Source organism: Ceratotherium simum, chromosome 33 (genome assembly GCF_057802395.1).
Source record: "Ceratotherium simum simum isolate JZ-2026a chromosome 33, ASM5780239v1, whole genome shotgun sequence".
Taxonomy (NCBI): domain Eukaryota; kingdom Metazoa; phylum Chordata; class Mammalia; order Perissodactyla; family Rhinocerotidae; genus Ceratotherium; species Ceratotherium simum.
The window spans coordinates 16847679-16862697 of NC_141932.1; the positions used below are offsets into that span (position 1 = coordinate 16847679).

Here is a 15019-nt window from a genome sequence, read left to right on the forward strand (position 1 = left end):
AGACTACCAGTGGCGGGGATAAGTGACGCGAGTGACATGGAGGGTCACGCCTCACTGGAGCGACATGGAGAAGGGGTGAAGCTTCACGCTGACCCCGAATCCTCAGCCTTTTCTCAGTGTCGCCGCGGCGCAGGGTCCGACCCTTCCCGCATGGGCGGGGCGGCGAACCCGCGGTCTCAGGTGTGCGCGCCACACCACCCAGACGCGGGCGGGGGGAGGAGCCGACGGCGTCACCCAGCACCAGCCACGTCCCTCGCAGTGTCCTCCCCCCACCCGAGAATCCGAGACCAGATCTCCCAGGCCCGGCAGCCAGGTCGCTCCAGCCATTCCCGGAGACTAGGGGCGATCCACTCCCCGCGCCTTTATCCGAGTTCCTCCCAGACCCTGACGTGTCCTCCCCTTCTTGGCCGAGCTCCACCGATCCAGCCCTTGGAGAGCCACCCTTCCACCCCCTAAATCTGGCTCCATCCCTGAGTGGTACGCTTAAAAAAAAACCAGGGGGCGAATTTTCCTAGGAAAATTGGTTCTTGGGCAGGAGGGGAGTATTGAGGAGTATCTTCAGGGTGTCTGAACTTTGCAACTTCTTTAATCAACAGTTAACCACTCTGCGATTTGCCTTGCCTTATTCCCCTCTCCCCCGCCCCACTCTTCAGGAACTGGCAGGAGGCCCATATTTCTGTCGAGCTTAGAGTTCTGCGAGGTAGAGCTTTCCTTTCAACACGATCTGGAACTCCTGGTGCAGAATTTTACTGACTAGACCCTGGAGGTTCCAAGGAGCCGGAGTTGCTTGGAGCTTGGCTCAAAATAACCAAGGAGTTCCGAACTCTATGGGGCCCAGAGTTCTGGGCTCAGGAACATTCGGAGGGCCGGGATCCTGTGGCCAGGCCTCAGGCAGAACATCATAGTGTCTTTACGGCTTGAAGGTGTATGCAATGATGTCACTACAGCGGAGCAGCGCCTCGGCCTGCACACCTATCGGAGTCTGCAGCTGCGAAACGTAGAAGTTGGCCACGTCCAGGTCGGTGGCCCCAAAGTAAGCAGTCACGTGCACGCCCTCGTGCAATGTGAAGCTCACAGGGCGGCCCACCATGGCCAGCAGGCTGCGGAGGTAGCGTTCCCGAAGGGCTGCTCGGGCCCGCTGTTCCTGGGATTCCTGAGATTCTTGAACCATGGGAGACTCCGGGGTTCCAGGAACCTCTGGCTTCAGGGGGGCCCTGCGTCCGCCGGGGGCAAAGCCTCGGCTCCAGCCATCAGGACCCCGGGGGAGCCGGAGCACAGGCACGGGAATGGTCAGCGGAGTCTGCATTGTCCTGGCTGTTGGGTGAAGAAGAGCAGGGAGCCGTTACGTGGGGAGCGTGGGACTGAGGGAGGAGAGAGGACTGGGAGCACAGGCTTGTCTACCGCATCTCAGCTTCACCTGCCGAAACCCCACTCCTGATTCCCCCTCTTCAACTCTGCGCCAGCCCTCTGCCAGTCCCCCCTTCCCAGGAACGGGCACCACGGTTCTCGAGGTCCAGGAGAGCAGGGACTTCTGACTGCCTTCATCACAGCTTCATCCCCAGTCCCTGGCAATAAATATTTGCTGAACGAATAAACCCCAGCCTCTTCTCCTCTCTCACACACTGCCTATCCAATCCATCAAGAAATGCCAGCTTCCAGATAAATTCCTAACCACACAGGGGCCAGCTGGAAAGGGCTCCCACTGGCAAAGTCTGGAACGATTGAACATTAAAATAATGATAGTTACAGACTGAATAAAATAGAAATCCAGGAGTCCACACTAATTATAAATAAATCAATGAATAAGTAAGTAAAGGGGAGAAGGGAAATTCTTCCTTACTGTAGAACGGCAGCTAAAACCATCAATGGATGCTAAAACTTGTGGATGAAGGTCTGATGAGGTCCAGGACATCTACATAGTCTTACAGTACCTCCTCACAAGATATTTATTCATTGTGAAGAGTGAACAGTAACTTTATGGTGGAGAAACCCACCTTAACTTAGGCATCAAAGCCAACGTGTACAGTCATGGGACAAACAGACACCAGGTGCCTCCTGATGGGATGACAGGGCACCGTTTCTGTGGTATTCCTGCCCAAAATGGATTACCTGAATCTAATCATGGGGAAACTCAAATTGAGGGACATTCCACAGGAAAATTACCCTGGGTTCTTCCAAAATATCAAAGTCAGGGGCCAGCCCAGTGGTGCAGTGGTTAAGTTCACGTGCTCCACTTCAGTGGCCCGGGGTTCACAGGTTCGGATCCTGGTTATGGACCTACACACCGCTTATCAAGCCATGCTGTGGCAGCATCCCACATATAAAGTAGAGGAAGATGGGCACGGCTGTTAGCCCAGGGCCAATCCTCCTCAGCAAAAAGAGGACTACTGGCAACAGATTTTAGCTCAGGGCTAATCTTCCTCACCAAAAAAAAAATCGAAGTCATAAAAGACAAAGAAAGGCTGAGGGGGGACATACATATATATTTATTCATTCACAACCTAACACTTCTCACCCTTTCCACTGCCAACATCTTGGTTCAGGAACCATCACTTCGTGCCTCGCCTTCACCCCCTAACCGCCGCCAGTCTGTCCCCACACACAGCCAGAGGACCTGGTAGGACTCGAGTTAGATCGCATGCCTCCCTGCTCAGAGCCCTCCCTGGCTTCCATCCCGCTCAGAGTCAAGGCAAAGTCCTCAGCACAGCTCTCAAGGCCCTGCAGGCTCTGAACCTGCCCTCGTGGCGCACCACGCTGCTCTCTCCACCCCAGACACACTGGCCTCCTCGTGGGTCCTCGAGCTCGCCTGGCACTGCCCCTTCTCAGGCCCTTGCACTTGCTGTTCCCTCTGCCTCTATCTCCTTTCCCTTTCCCTGACCACCCTGTCTTAGAGATCTACCCCTCAGCTCCCGCCACCCACTCGGTCGGCTTCGTCATTCTTTGCAGCACGCTTGTCTCCCAGACATGATTGTGTATATTTACTGTTCTGCTGATGGTCTTTCTCCCCGGCAGGACGCTGCCTCCCCACAGGCACGACCTGGCTTTTTCCCCACTGCTGTATCCCCAGCTCCCGGAACACTGAGTGGCACAGAGACCAGGCTTGGGAAATACTGTTCCTGCACCAATGAACCAAGTGAAGATCGAGCTCCAGGCCTGCTGAGCTGGGTGACCCCATCAAGAGCCAGTTTCCTCTTCATTGTGTGGAGAAATGCCACCAACTGCCACCTCTGCTTGTTATCAGGATTCAACAGGCTCGTGGAGGGCAGGACCTGGGACGTACTAGGTTCTCCATAAAGTTAGTTCCTGTTGTTATTATGAGTACGGCTGTGTGACCTGGGGTGAGTTGCTTAACCAGTCTGTGCCTCGGTTTCCTCATCTGTAAAATGGGGATGCTAAGAGGACCAACCTGACAGGGCTGTCACGGGGACTAAATGACACAACAAATAGACACTGTTGAGCGTATGCCTGGAAGACACTGAACACCACTGCAGTGATGTTGATGGCATATAGGGAAACGCTGGCTTGGTGGGTAGGAGGAGAGAGAGAAGGACCTGTTTCAGGAAGCTGCCTCTCTCCCTTGGGCTCAGTCCCCTCCTCTCTAAAGGGATTAACTGAAGTGACTGACAAGTGTTAGGCACCCAGTCTCCCATGCTGGGATGAGGGGGACTGAGATTGTCTTTTTTCTTGTTAGGCTCTTCCTGTCTTTCCAGCTCCACTGTGAGCTTCTTGCTAGAAAAGTCCCTGCAGGGAGATGGGCCACGGCTGCAAACCAGGGCTTCTCAACCTCGACGCTAGTGACATTGGGGCTGGATCATCCTTTGTCGCGTGTGGGGGCTGTCCTGTGTAGAGCTGCGGGATGTTAGCAGCATCCCCGGCCTCTACCCACTAGATGCTGGTAGCGTCCCCCACCCCCACCCCTCACTGTCACAACCAAAGACGTCTCCGAGAACAGTATGGGAGGAGAATTAGATCTCAGTAAAGCCATTTAAAAAAAAAAAAAAGTCTCCATATATTGCCACGTGTCCCCTGGGGGACAAAATAATATCGTCTCTGGTTGAGAACCACTGATGTGGACAAACAGGTGGAGGGAGGGCAAAGATGGCTGGTGAATGGTGAACATATTCACAGCCTCATCGATCCCCGAAGGGCAGTTTGACAGCATCCAAGAAAACTGCAAATACACAGGTCACTCGGCCCATGAAGACCCCGGGGCCAGAGACTCTGAAAGGTCTACCTTCTGTACCTTCTGAATTCCATACCATGTATTTGTATAACCTATCCAAAATAATTTTAAAATTATAATTTTAAAATGGAAGGGGCACAGGGCCGGCCTGGTGGCATAGCAGTTAAGTTTGTGTGCACTGCTTCGGCGGCCCGGGGTTCGTGGGTTCGGATCCCATGCGCCAATCTACACCACTCATCAGCCATGCTGTGGCGGCGACCCACATATAAAGTAGAGGAAGACTGGCATAGATGTTAGCTTAGGGCTAATCTTCCCCAGCAAAAAAAAAAAAAAAAGGAAGGGGCCTATTGTAACACTTCTATGTCCTTTAACAAATGTTAGATTCCCCCTCAGGACTCTGAACCCCCTCTCCTATCCTTACCATCACTCACTCCCCAGACCTCTTTCTGTCCCCAGCCCAGACCTTTCCCAGCCCCTGTGTAACTAGCTGTCAAGTCCTCCTGATCGGACGCCACCACAGGTGGCCTAAATCGAATCCTTATTAGCAGAATATATGGCAGAGGTCAGCAAATTTCCTCTGTAAAGTGCCCAATCATAAATATTTTAGGCCCCGTGGGCCATAGGGTCTCTGCCACAAATACCCAACTCTTCCATAGTAGCAAGAAAGCAAGTAACCGTGCTCGCTTATTTATTGTGACACTGATGTTTGAACCGTATATAATTTCACATGCCACAAAATTTTTTAAAAGTTTTCCAACCACTTAAAAATGTAAAATCCTCTCGTAGGGCCGGCCCTGTGGCTTGCGGTTAAGTGTGTGTGCTCCGCTGCCGGCGGCCCGGGTTCGGATCCCAGGCGCGCACCAACGCACCGCTTATCAAGCCATGCTGTGGCGGCGTCCCATATAAAGTGGAGGAAGATGGGCACGGATGTTAGCTCAGGGCCAGTGTTCCTCAGCAAAAAGAGGAGGATTGGCATCAGATGTCAGCTCAGGTCTCATCTTCCTCACACAAATAAATAAATATTCTTAAAAAAAAAAAATCCTCTCTTAGCTCATGGGCCATACAAGAACAGGTGGCAGGCCACAGCTCCCACCAGGCAGAGAGGATGGGGGCATGGGCTGGGGAGAGCAGGGGGTCCCAGCCCTTCTGGATCCACTACATGGATCTGGGCAGGTCACTGCCACTCTGCGAGCAGCGTCCTCGCTCTGGGTCCTCATCTGTGACATGAGGCATAAGAAAAGACTCCTAGGGTTGTCGGGAGAATCTTTTGGGGGGGGGGGTTGGTGATCACACAGGCAAAGGACACCCCACAGTGTCCTGGACTCTGACTTTCTCTCCCACACACAGCCAATCCATCAGTAAAGCTTGTCAGCTCCACCTTCGAAGACACATCCAGAATCCGGCAACTCCTCACCACCTCCACTCTGCCCCTTCCTCGGTCCAGCCACCATCACCTTCCATCTGGACTACTGCAATCACCTCTCCCTGGGCCCCAGACCTCCACCTTCACCCTACAGTCTGTTCCCCAGACGGCTATCAGAGGGATCCTGCTAGAACTAAGTCTGATCACGTCCCTCCTCTGCTCAAAGCCCTCCCATGGCTCCCACCTCACCCAGAGCAAAAGCCAAAGTCCTCACAATGGTTACAAGGCCCTATCACCTCTCTGACCTCATCTCCCACCCCTCTACCCTTTGCTCTCTGTTATAAGTCCTTGAACATGCCAAGTACCTTCCTGCCCCAGGGCCTTTGCACTTCCTGTTCTGTCTGGAACCCTCTTCCAGATGGGAGACATATATATATATTTCCAGACACATGGGTCACCTTTTTCCCTCACTTCACTCAGGTTGCTGCTCAAATATCACCTTAGTAGGGAGGGAAGCGGGAGCCTCTCCACCTGCATTATCTTTTGTTCATAGCACGATCTCCTCCTGACAGTATGCACTGACTTGTTCACCTCTGTGCTGTCTGTTCTGCCACAGAATGTAAAGCTTTAAGAGAGGCCAAGTCTGATCACTTATAACTCCACCCCCAGCCCCACTTAGGGCCTGGTCAACAGGGGGATTCCAGAAATATTTGTTGAAGGAATGTAAAGATTCACCCATCCACATTATCAACACACATTATCCGAGTGCCTGCTCGGTGCCAGCCCACGCTGGGTGGCGCTGGGGACACAGCTGTGAGTGAAACTGCCCAGCCCGGCCCGGCCCTCAGGGGCTCACAGTCCAGTGGGTGACACAGACCTGTCTCTAGACAATGATGACCCAGAGTGGGCAGGGCTGGAATGAAGGAGCCGGAGGCTTCAGGAGCCTAGAGGGGACAGGGGCTGCCTGGCCCGGCCTGGGGGGGGCAAGAGGTGGCTTCCAGGAAGGGCACTCAGGGACTATCTCTCTGATAAGGTTACACTGAGCACAGACCTAAATGAAATAAGAAACTGAGCCGTGTGGAGATCTGGGGGAAGAGCATTCCAGACAGCGGGAACAGCAAATGCAAAGCCCATGGAAGCGTGACTTTGAGGCACAGCAAGGAGGCTGGCGTGGAGGTGGGGGCAGGGGCAGATCAAGCAAGGGCCTTGAGGGCCGCAGTGAGAACTTGGGCCTCTACTCAGGGAGAGACGGGAGCCATGGGAGGTTCTGAGCAGAGGAGGGACAGGACCCAACTTCGGTTTTCACAGAATCCTCCGCCTTCCACACAGAGAATGGACTGTGGGGGACAAAGGGGAAGCAAGGAGCCCGTGAGGAAGTCACCGCAGCTGTCCGGGTGGAAGATGGTGGTGCCCGGGACAGGGTGGGGACAGTCGGGGTGGGGAGAAGTTCAGATTAGGGTTGAAGGGTTTTGAAGGCTGAGAGCCCTCACAATTTGCTGAGGGACGGAGGGAAACAGCAGAGCCAGAAGACTCCCCAGGTTTCTGCCTGATGGGGAAGACTACAGTGAATGGGATTATGCGACACATACGTTTCTTTATCTGACCACTACCCCACTAAATGGGATTAAGGGATATACACATTTTCTCATTTATCCGACCACTGCACTTCAAGCTTAGTCCAGGGTCATCAGCCCTGGGGCTCTCCCCAGCCTAGGTTAACACTTGAGCATCTTAAGAGAAACACCCGAATCTTTAGGGTTAGCACTTAATAAAGGACTGATTGAATTAAGCAAGCGGCCACAGAATGATGTTAAATCTCTGGATAAACAAAATTAAGGGTGGGTCAGTGTAGGGCCTTCTTTTCCCCACTAGGGGAAAAAAAACAAAGGGAGATTTGGTCATACCAGTGCGATCCCATTTCTGGAATAGGAAACCAGAACGGGGAGATGCCAAATCACTTACAGAGTTTAAGCTGGCGACCGGCAGGAAAAGGGGGCAAACCCAGGCCAGTCAGACAATGAGCCGAGGCCATCACCCCTGCCCTAAGCAAAGGGCAGATTTTTTTCCAGCCAGCACAGGGGAGCCCTGGCAGGTTTTGGAGCCAAGGTGTGACCAGATAAGACGCTGGTTTGAGAAAGGTCACCTAGGGTGTGCCCAAGAAGGTAAAAGCAAGCATGATCCACTCTCCCTGGTGACCAGGCCCCAGAGCCCTTTTATCCTTTCAGAATCCGAGCCAAGGACTTCCTGCCCTCATGTTTCAGGAAAAACATCCAAACCCACCCCCCACTACTTGAAAAACTAATTAATTAGACTCAAGAGCCCATCATCCCTTGGGTCAACGCCTGGGGCAGATGCCCCCACCTCCCTCCTTGGGCCTCAGTGCTCACTTTCAAGAAAATGGGACCGATCAGCGCAGTGGGCGAGCATTTAGCTGACCCTTCAGTTGCCAGGGGAGGGAACCAGCTGAGTTACCAGTTAACGGGAAGACCCCAGACCTAACTAACCAAGGTGCTGACCTGTCGGCACACACCCCAAGGGCGGCTCCTGTCTGGATGCAATTTACTCAAACGGGGTCAGAACCCCCAGCATAGACCTCTGCCCCCATCCGCCCGCTGGGCCGGTCAGTTTCCCTTCAGTTCCCCCGGCCACCCACCGCTCTCCTTTTCTTATACTAAGTGGGTCCTCCCGGCCCCCAGGCGTCCACTCCCGCTCCGCCCTGGGCTGGACCTTCTTCCCAGCTCCCGGCTCCGGTCAGGTTCCACCCCAGGAAAGGCGGGAGGCTGAGGATCTGCCCTGATTACTATTACCGCCGTCGCTATTATTTTCCCGGGCGGGAGGTCCCTGCTGCGGACGATCGGGGAGCAGAGCCTGCCTCTTCCCGCCGCTCGCGGCCTTGCAAGCCGGTGGGTGTCCCGGGCCGGGAATGGACAGGGGACGCGCTCGCCACCCCCCGCCACCACCTGGCACTCACCGAGGTCCGCGGCGGCCGGCGCCCCACTTCCGCCGGTGCCCCGCTGCACAGGCCCGGGCGGGCCGCGAGCCGCCGCGCCTGGGTTCCGCCGCCGCCGCCCCACGTGGTCGCGGGCGGGCTCGCAGGCTCGGAGGCCGGCGCAGCCCCGGGCACCACGCCGCCGGCCGCTGGGCCGGGCGCCTGGATCGGATCCGCCAGTCCGCGAGGCTGGGGCGTCCGGGATGCCCATTTTGCGGAAGAAGACACTGAGTCTCAGAGAGGGGAGGACTTCCGCCCGGCTGAGCCAAGGGCAGAGCTCGGTCTCTGCATCCCCATCGCCTATACGTGCACACTCCCACTCCTCACCTCCAGGCCGAACCCCACCTCCCCTAGCTGAAGCATTGAGATCGTGCTCGCAGCAGCCATGCACCAGGAGAACAGCAGCTGGGATGGATCAGAGGCCGTGGTTTTGTCCTGCAGCCCCATCTTACAGAGCAGCAAACTGAGGTCCTGAAAGGCAGATGCTCTGGCCTGGGATGCCGTTGGACCTGCTGCTCTGGGCTCAGACAGAATTCACTTCTTCCACACGGTTTCACTACGGCAGGGGCCTCTGCTTCCCACTAGATCGCCAGGACCTAGTGCCTGGCACACAGGCCCTGTGCAAATATCTATTGAAAGATTGTGCATAGCAGGACCTTAATACGTATTTGTTGGCTGAACTATGAACGAGTAGGGAGGGGATCTATTTGAGAACAAGATGGACTCGGCTCCTGGCCTCTCAGAACCTCCATTCCAGGGGGCTGGGAGGGGCAGAATGGGGTATACACGAGTGAACACATCAAGATCCTTCTTGATGAGTGATGTAAAAGGAATAAAATAAGGGCAATGGGATGGCGGGTGGCAGGGTTGGGGGAGATTCTCTAACTGGGTGGTCAGAAGAGGTGGCAGGGAAGAGGACGCCACCTCAGGTAACAGATGGGGAAACGGAGGCCCGGGAGGAACTGGAGACAGATGGAGGTCATGGAGTGTAAATTGTAAGGCCTTCAGCAGGGTGGGGCTACTTTAGATCCGGTGGTCAGGGAGGTCCTCTGCTCTCATGTGGACCATTGAGCTGAGACCTGAATAACAATATGAGGAACCCTCAGGCCTGGAGCAGCACTCCAGGAGATTAGCATGTGAAATTGACTCAGTGCAGGACTGGGGACACATGGGGGAGGACAGACCCTGGCCCAGACCTCAGGGGGCTTGTGTGTGTGGCCGGGGGTGGGTGGAGGGAGAGGACAGTCAACAAGCAGTTCTATATTATGATGTGGTCGGTGTCAGGAAGAGAAGAAAACTTGCAGGGGTTGGAGGGTGGGGCAGGGTGTCGATGCCACTTCAAACGGTGATCAGAGAAAGCTGCTTTGAGGAGGGAAGTTCAAGGAGGCCCGGGTGGAGGGAGGTATGACAGTTGGCTGTTGGGTTTTAATGGCGATTCCAGGTCTAGGAGCAGAATAAGTATATATGATCACACCCCTCCTCTGCACAAAACCTCCAGTCTTGAAATCCAAACGCCTTGAAAGTGGTCAAAAGACCCTCTGGGATTTGACCTCATCTTCTCACGGAACTCAGTCACCCAGCCCTGTACCCACCCGCCTTGTTATTCTTGAATACACAGGCTGGCTGGCTTACTCCCTCACCTCCCACAGGTGGCAACTCCACCTTGCCCTGCCCTGGCATGGGGGGAAAATCGAGAGCCCCCCCACCCCAGTAACCTTGTCCCTTTATAACCCTGCCTAGCTTGTTTGCTCCATGGCACTTGTCAGCCTGGAAGGCACTCTGTATTTCACGTAATCACCTTGTGGAAAGTCTGTCTCCCCAAACGAATAAACTGCGTGAGACCAGGGATTACTGTGTTTTCTTCCCTGCCGTATCCCCCAGCGCTTAGAACAGAACCTGGCACACAGTAGGTGCTCAATAAATGTCTGCCCAGTGAATTTTTATTGTAAAGCATTTAATGGAATAGTCCCGATGACTATTAGGCGCCCAGCTAGAAACGTGGCCCCTACCGTTTTCTCGCTTGGGGGTATGTGTGGCCACCCTGTGCCTCAGTTTCACCAGCCGGAAAACAGGATCAGGAACAGCTGCTACGTGTGGTGGCGTGAACTCGGTGTCGTTAAGGGCTGGTCACTGAGCCAAGGCAGTGGGCCCAGCCTTGATTGAGTTTGGCTGCTGGCGGGGCCCCTGCGGGGCCGCTCGTCCTCTCCCGTGAGGCCCCGCCCCCGGGGGCGGAGCCTGGGCCGGCCCAGCACGTGTAAGAGTTCGCGGCGAGTCGCCGCAGTCACTCACCTGAGCGTCCGGGTCTGAGCGCGCACGGCCCGCGTGTCCTCCGCCCGCCCGCCCGCCAGCCCGCCCGGCCCGTGACCCATGTCCCGCCGCAAGGCCGGCTGCACGCCCCGCCGAGTGGACCCCGCGCCCGCCGCCACCCCAGACGACGAGATGGAGATGCCGGACCTCATCATCGAAGTGAAGCCCGAGCCAGACGCGCGGCCCCTACAGGCCCCGGGGCTGGCGCCCGTCTCCCCGGAGGAAGTGCCCGCGCCGGGGCGCTTCGAGGGCGAACCCCGCCACTCCCCCGGCCCCGTGCCCGCCGGGGGCCCCCTCCACGCCCTCGGCGCGCGGAACCCGTGGGCCCTGTGGACGCCGCTGATCCCGAACCCGCACGGTGAGCGCCCCCTGCCCCTGCCCCGGGCCCCTCCTCCCTCTCCCTCCCCTCTGGCGTGGGACCCCCTCCTCCGGGCACCGACCCCCGCCCCTGCCTTATTTCCCAGGCCGGTCCTGGTCTCCAGGCCCCCTTCTGACCTGCGGGTTTCCCCTCCTCCTCGGAACCCCCAGCCCCCATCGTGGCCCCACCCCACGCTCACCGCCCGCTTCCTCCCTGCAGACCGCCAGCCCTGGACCGACAAACACCCAGATCTGTTGACCTGCGGCCGCTGCCTGCAGACCTTCCCGTTGGAGGCCATCACCGCTTTCATGGACCACAAGAAGCTGGGCTGTCAGCTCATCAGAGGCCCCAGCCCCCGCCAGGGCTCAGGTGAGGCCAGCGGGATGCAGTGCCCCTGTGAAGTTAAAGGGCCCAGCTTCCTGTGGGAGAAGAGGCTGAGCTGGACAGGCGGCGCAGAGAGCACCACTTCCCCTTTCTCGCTCCCCATCGGGTGCAGCCTAGGCGTGGCCAGGGCCTGCCCTGTCCTAGGGCCGCGGGGCGGGGGTGGGGGGGGGTGGGGTGGTGGCGGGCAGGGGCCGGGCAGGGAGGGAGGGCCGCCCACAGGGTGTGGCCAGCCCCAGAAGACTGGTCTGGGGATTTGCCACACACACACCCCCAATCTGGTTTCACTTCTCCTTCCCCTTGGCCAGAAATAACTGGCCAGGTGGCTGGACCAGTGTGGCAGTAGGGGGCACCTCTGGGGAGGGCAGCAGCCTGGGGGAGGGGGAGTGGAGGCCAGCTGGAAGGGGGGTGTTGCCACTCTCTCCCACCTCTTTGTCACTTCTGATTGAGGTGCTGGTGCATTTGCTCAGAGCCAAGGAAGGGGCTTCTGGCCTCCCTCCCTGATGGAATCTCCCAGCCCCATATGCTGGGAAGCCCCGGGTGAACCAGGTCCTGGGTGTCTGGACACCTGGGTTCCTTCTCTTGGGAGAGAATTAAACCCTTCACGTGTGCTAGGCTCATGATCAGCTTTTGCTTAGTGTGGGCTGTGGGGCTCATCCGAACCTAGGAATTTCTAGCCCCTGGCCCCTGTGCTCCTGGGGTTTTTGAGAAATGGAATTATGTTCAGGGCTGGGCCAGGGAGAGGGTCCCTGTGGTGGGAGGGGAGGATGAGCCGTGATTGAATTACCTGCAAAGTTGGAGCAGGGAGGGTGGCCTGTCCCGAGAGGGAGGGACTGTGATGGAATCATTGGAACGAAACACTCCAAGATCCCCAGGGATGCGTGGACTTGGAGAATGTGGGCCCCTCAGCCACTCGGGCTCAGCTAATGTTTACTAAGGGCTCACGTGGACCAAAACTCTCAGCTGTTCTGCATTCAAGGTCACAAGAACCCTGAAAGAGAGAGGACCCCTAGGAGCCCCATAATCTAGCAAATGAGCAAACAGGCTCAGAGACGGGTACTTCTTGCCCAAGGTCACGCAGCTAGGAGCAGGAGGGCGGGTGCTAAGTCAGGCCAGGCTGACCCTCTCCAGCCCCCGCCTCTGCTCTGGATCCTGGTGTCGCATCAGGAAAGCCACCCCCATCCGAGACTGTCTAGCCTTTGAAAAATAGACACAAGTGGACCTAAGGAAGCACCTTACTGATAGCCCCTGGAGGGTCTAGAGAAAACCTCCAGTTTAGAGGGCTGTCAATGTGGGGTCCATGCAGAGGGAGGGGGCCCTAGCTTACTCCCCCCCACCTCTCCCCCATCCTGACCCTGGTCCTCTCTTCTGTAAGGCAGGGAAACGATCATACACAGAACCCACGAGCTCTGGGCCTGGCACAGAAACCCGCTCAGTAATCAAGAGCTGGTTTTATTATCAAACCAACCACCTTTTTTTGAAAACCTGTCTCCCACTCTCCAGGCTTCTGAATCGAAACCCCTGCCCCACCCCTTGCAAGCCGTGTGACCTCAGGGAAATGTGTCTGCCTCAGTTTTCCCATCTGGAAGATGGAGGTCTTATTTCCTGTCTCAATACAAGAGCACTCCCCCATCCCTCACTCTGCTTTCGCTTTTAACTTTTTCTTCAAGATTTACAAGCACACGAAAGGAATCCTCGTGGCCTCATCCCCCACTCCACAGACCTTCCCTGCCGCTCGTCCTGCCACCTGCTTCTCTGACACCGGCTTCCCCCTGCACAGGGTTTCGCCTGTCTGCTCGCGCTGTTTTCGCCCTCGAATGGAGCCTTTCCCACGGGGGTGTCCAGCTGGCAGCTGTGCACTGTGACTGCTGTCACTCTTCCCTGTCCCACTGACACCTGGTTCTTCTCTTCCCTGCAGGAGGCAAGGACCTGAAGGCCTTGAGTTGCCTCCGCTGCGGCAGACAGTTCACGGAGGCCTGGAAGCTGCTACGCCACGCCCAGTGGGACCACGGACTGTCCATCTACCAGACGGAGCCCGAGTCCCCGGAGGCCCCGCTGCTGGGCCTGGCCGAGGTGGCGGCGGCCGTGTCGGCAGTGATGGGGCCAGAAGCCGAGGCCAAGGGCCCCCGCGTGAGCAGCCTTGCCCGACGGAGCCCCACCTGCCCCGTGTGCACCAAGACCCTCAGCTCCTTCAGCAACCTCAAGGTGCACATGCGCTCGCACACGGGCGAGCGGCCCTACGCCTGCGACCAGTGCCCCTACGCCTGCGCCCAGAGCAGCAAGCTCAACCGCCACAAGAAGACCCACCGGCAGCTGCAGCCCCAGAGCCCCTGCAGGGCCGAGGGCAGCGAGGAACAGGCCTCCGCCGCCCCTCCGGAGCCCGCCGTCCACGCGGCCGCCCCGGCCAGCACCCTCCCGTGCAGCGGTGGGGAGGGGGCTGGGGCCGCCGCCACGGCAGGTGTCCAGGAGCCTGGGGCTCCCGGCGGCGGGGCTCAGGCGGGCCCTGGCGGGGATGGTTGGGGAGCTGCCACCAAAGAACAGAGAACTGACCCCGCCAAGAGCCAGAAGACATCACCCAAGAAGGAGTCGAAGCCGGTGGGCAAGAGCCGTGGGCCGGGGGGCAGCTGCGAGTTCTGCGGGAAGCACTTCACCAACAGCAGCAACCTCACGGTGCACCGGCGCTCGCACACGGGCGAGCGGCCCTACGCTTGCCAGCTCTGCCCCTACGCCTGTGCCCAGAGCAGCAAGCTCAACCGCCACCTGCGCATGCACGGCCTGGGGCCCGGCGGCACCCGCTTCGAGTGCCCCCACTGCTGTGTGCCCTTTGGCCTGCGCGCCACCCTGGACAAACACCTGCAGCAGAAGCACCCCGAGGTGGCCGGGGAGGCCTGAGCAGCAGCAATGCCCTCTGCTGCCCCTGCGACTGTCACTTCTGTTGACTGCCTTGTTCTTCTCTCTGCTTCAAGTAAAGCCTCCCTCCCTCCCCCTAGTCACACACGGTTTGGAATCTGGCTTTCTTGGGGTGTCTGAGGTGGGGCGGGAGGCTGGCCTCCTTGGGGTGGACGGCTGGACAGACCGGTTTGGAATGTGGGGGTGAGGGGAAAGGCCAGCCCCCAGTGCCTGGGGCACAGCAAGACTGGCACAGAAAGCCGTGGTCCCGGTTCCCGGAGTGGGCGAGGCCAGGGCAGGGGCCGAGGCGAGGGTTGGGAGAGGCCTGGACCTGTCACCAGAGGCCCCTGGGCAAAGTCCTGGCCCGTCCTCCACATGCTGTGCTGGGCCCTTTTCCCACCGGATTGCACCCCTGCCCTCACGGAGCCACAGCCGGAGCGGTCCTGATCAACAGGAGCCGCCATGTAGACACGCAGACTGCGGGCAGACTTCCCACAGGGCAACGTGGCGCCTGCCCCCTGAACCCAACACGCTCCCTCCCAGCTGGCC

General features: G+C 57.8%; 2 protein-coding genes across 8 annotated transcripts; one reads left to right on the forward strand and one right to left on the reverse strand.

Moving 5' to 3' along the window:
- Positions 1 to 568: 568 nt before the first annotated feature.
- GEMIN7 (gem nuclear organelle associated protein 7) lies at positions 569 to 11587 on the reverse strand. 7 transcript variants are annotated; one of them, XM_087421573.1, is made up of 3 exons: positions 8354 to 8388; positions 6005 to 6148; positions 569 to 1314 (listed from the first exon to the last, which is right to left on the reverse strand). In XM_087421573.1, the coding sequence occupies exon 3, from the start codon at positions 1304 to 1306 to the stop codon at positions 911 to 913; it is 396 nt and encodes a 131-aa protein (XP_087277699.1). In that variant the 5' UTR covers positions 1307 to 1314; positions 6005 to 6148; positions 8354 to 8388; the 3' UTR covers positions 569 to 910. The 7 variants fall into 7 exon arrangements, with proteins under 7 accessions (XP_087277699.1, XP_014650683.1, XP_014650682.1 ...); XM_014795197.2 differs by lacking the exons at positions 6005 to 6148; positions 8354 to 8388 and adding an exon at positions 11460 to 11587; XM_014795196.2 differs by lacking the exons at positions 6005 to 6148; positions 8354 to 8388 and adding an exon at positions 11400 to 11479.
- Positions 10801 to 14574, forward strand: ZNF296 (zinc finger protein 296). The gene is made up of 3 exons (XM_004440144.3): positions 10801 to 11200; positions 11420 to 11569; positions 13500 to 14574. Exons 1-3 carry the CDS (start codon positions 10903 to 10905, stop codon positions 14471 to 14473), a joined length of 1422 nt encoding a protein of 473 aa, XP_004440201.1. The 5' UTR covers positions 10801 to 10902; the 3' UTR covers positions 14474 to 14574.
- Positions 14575 to 15019: the final 445 nt, after the last annotated feature.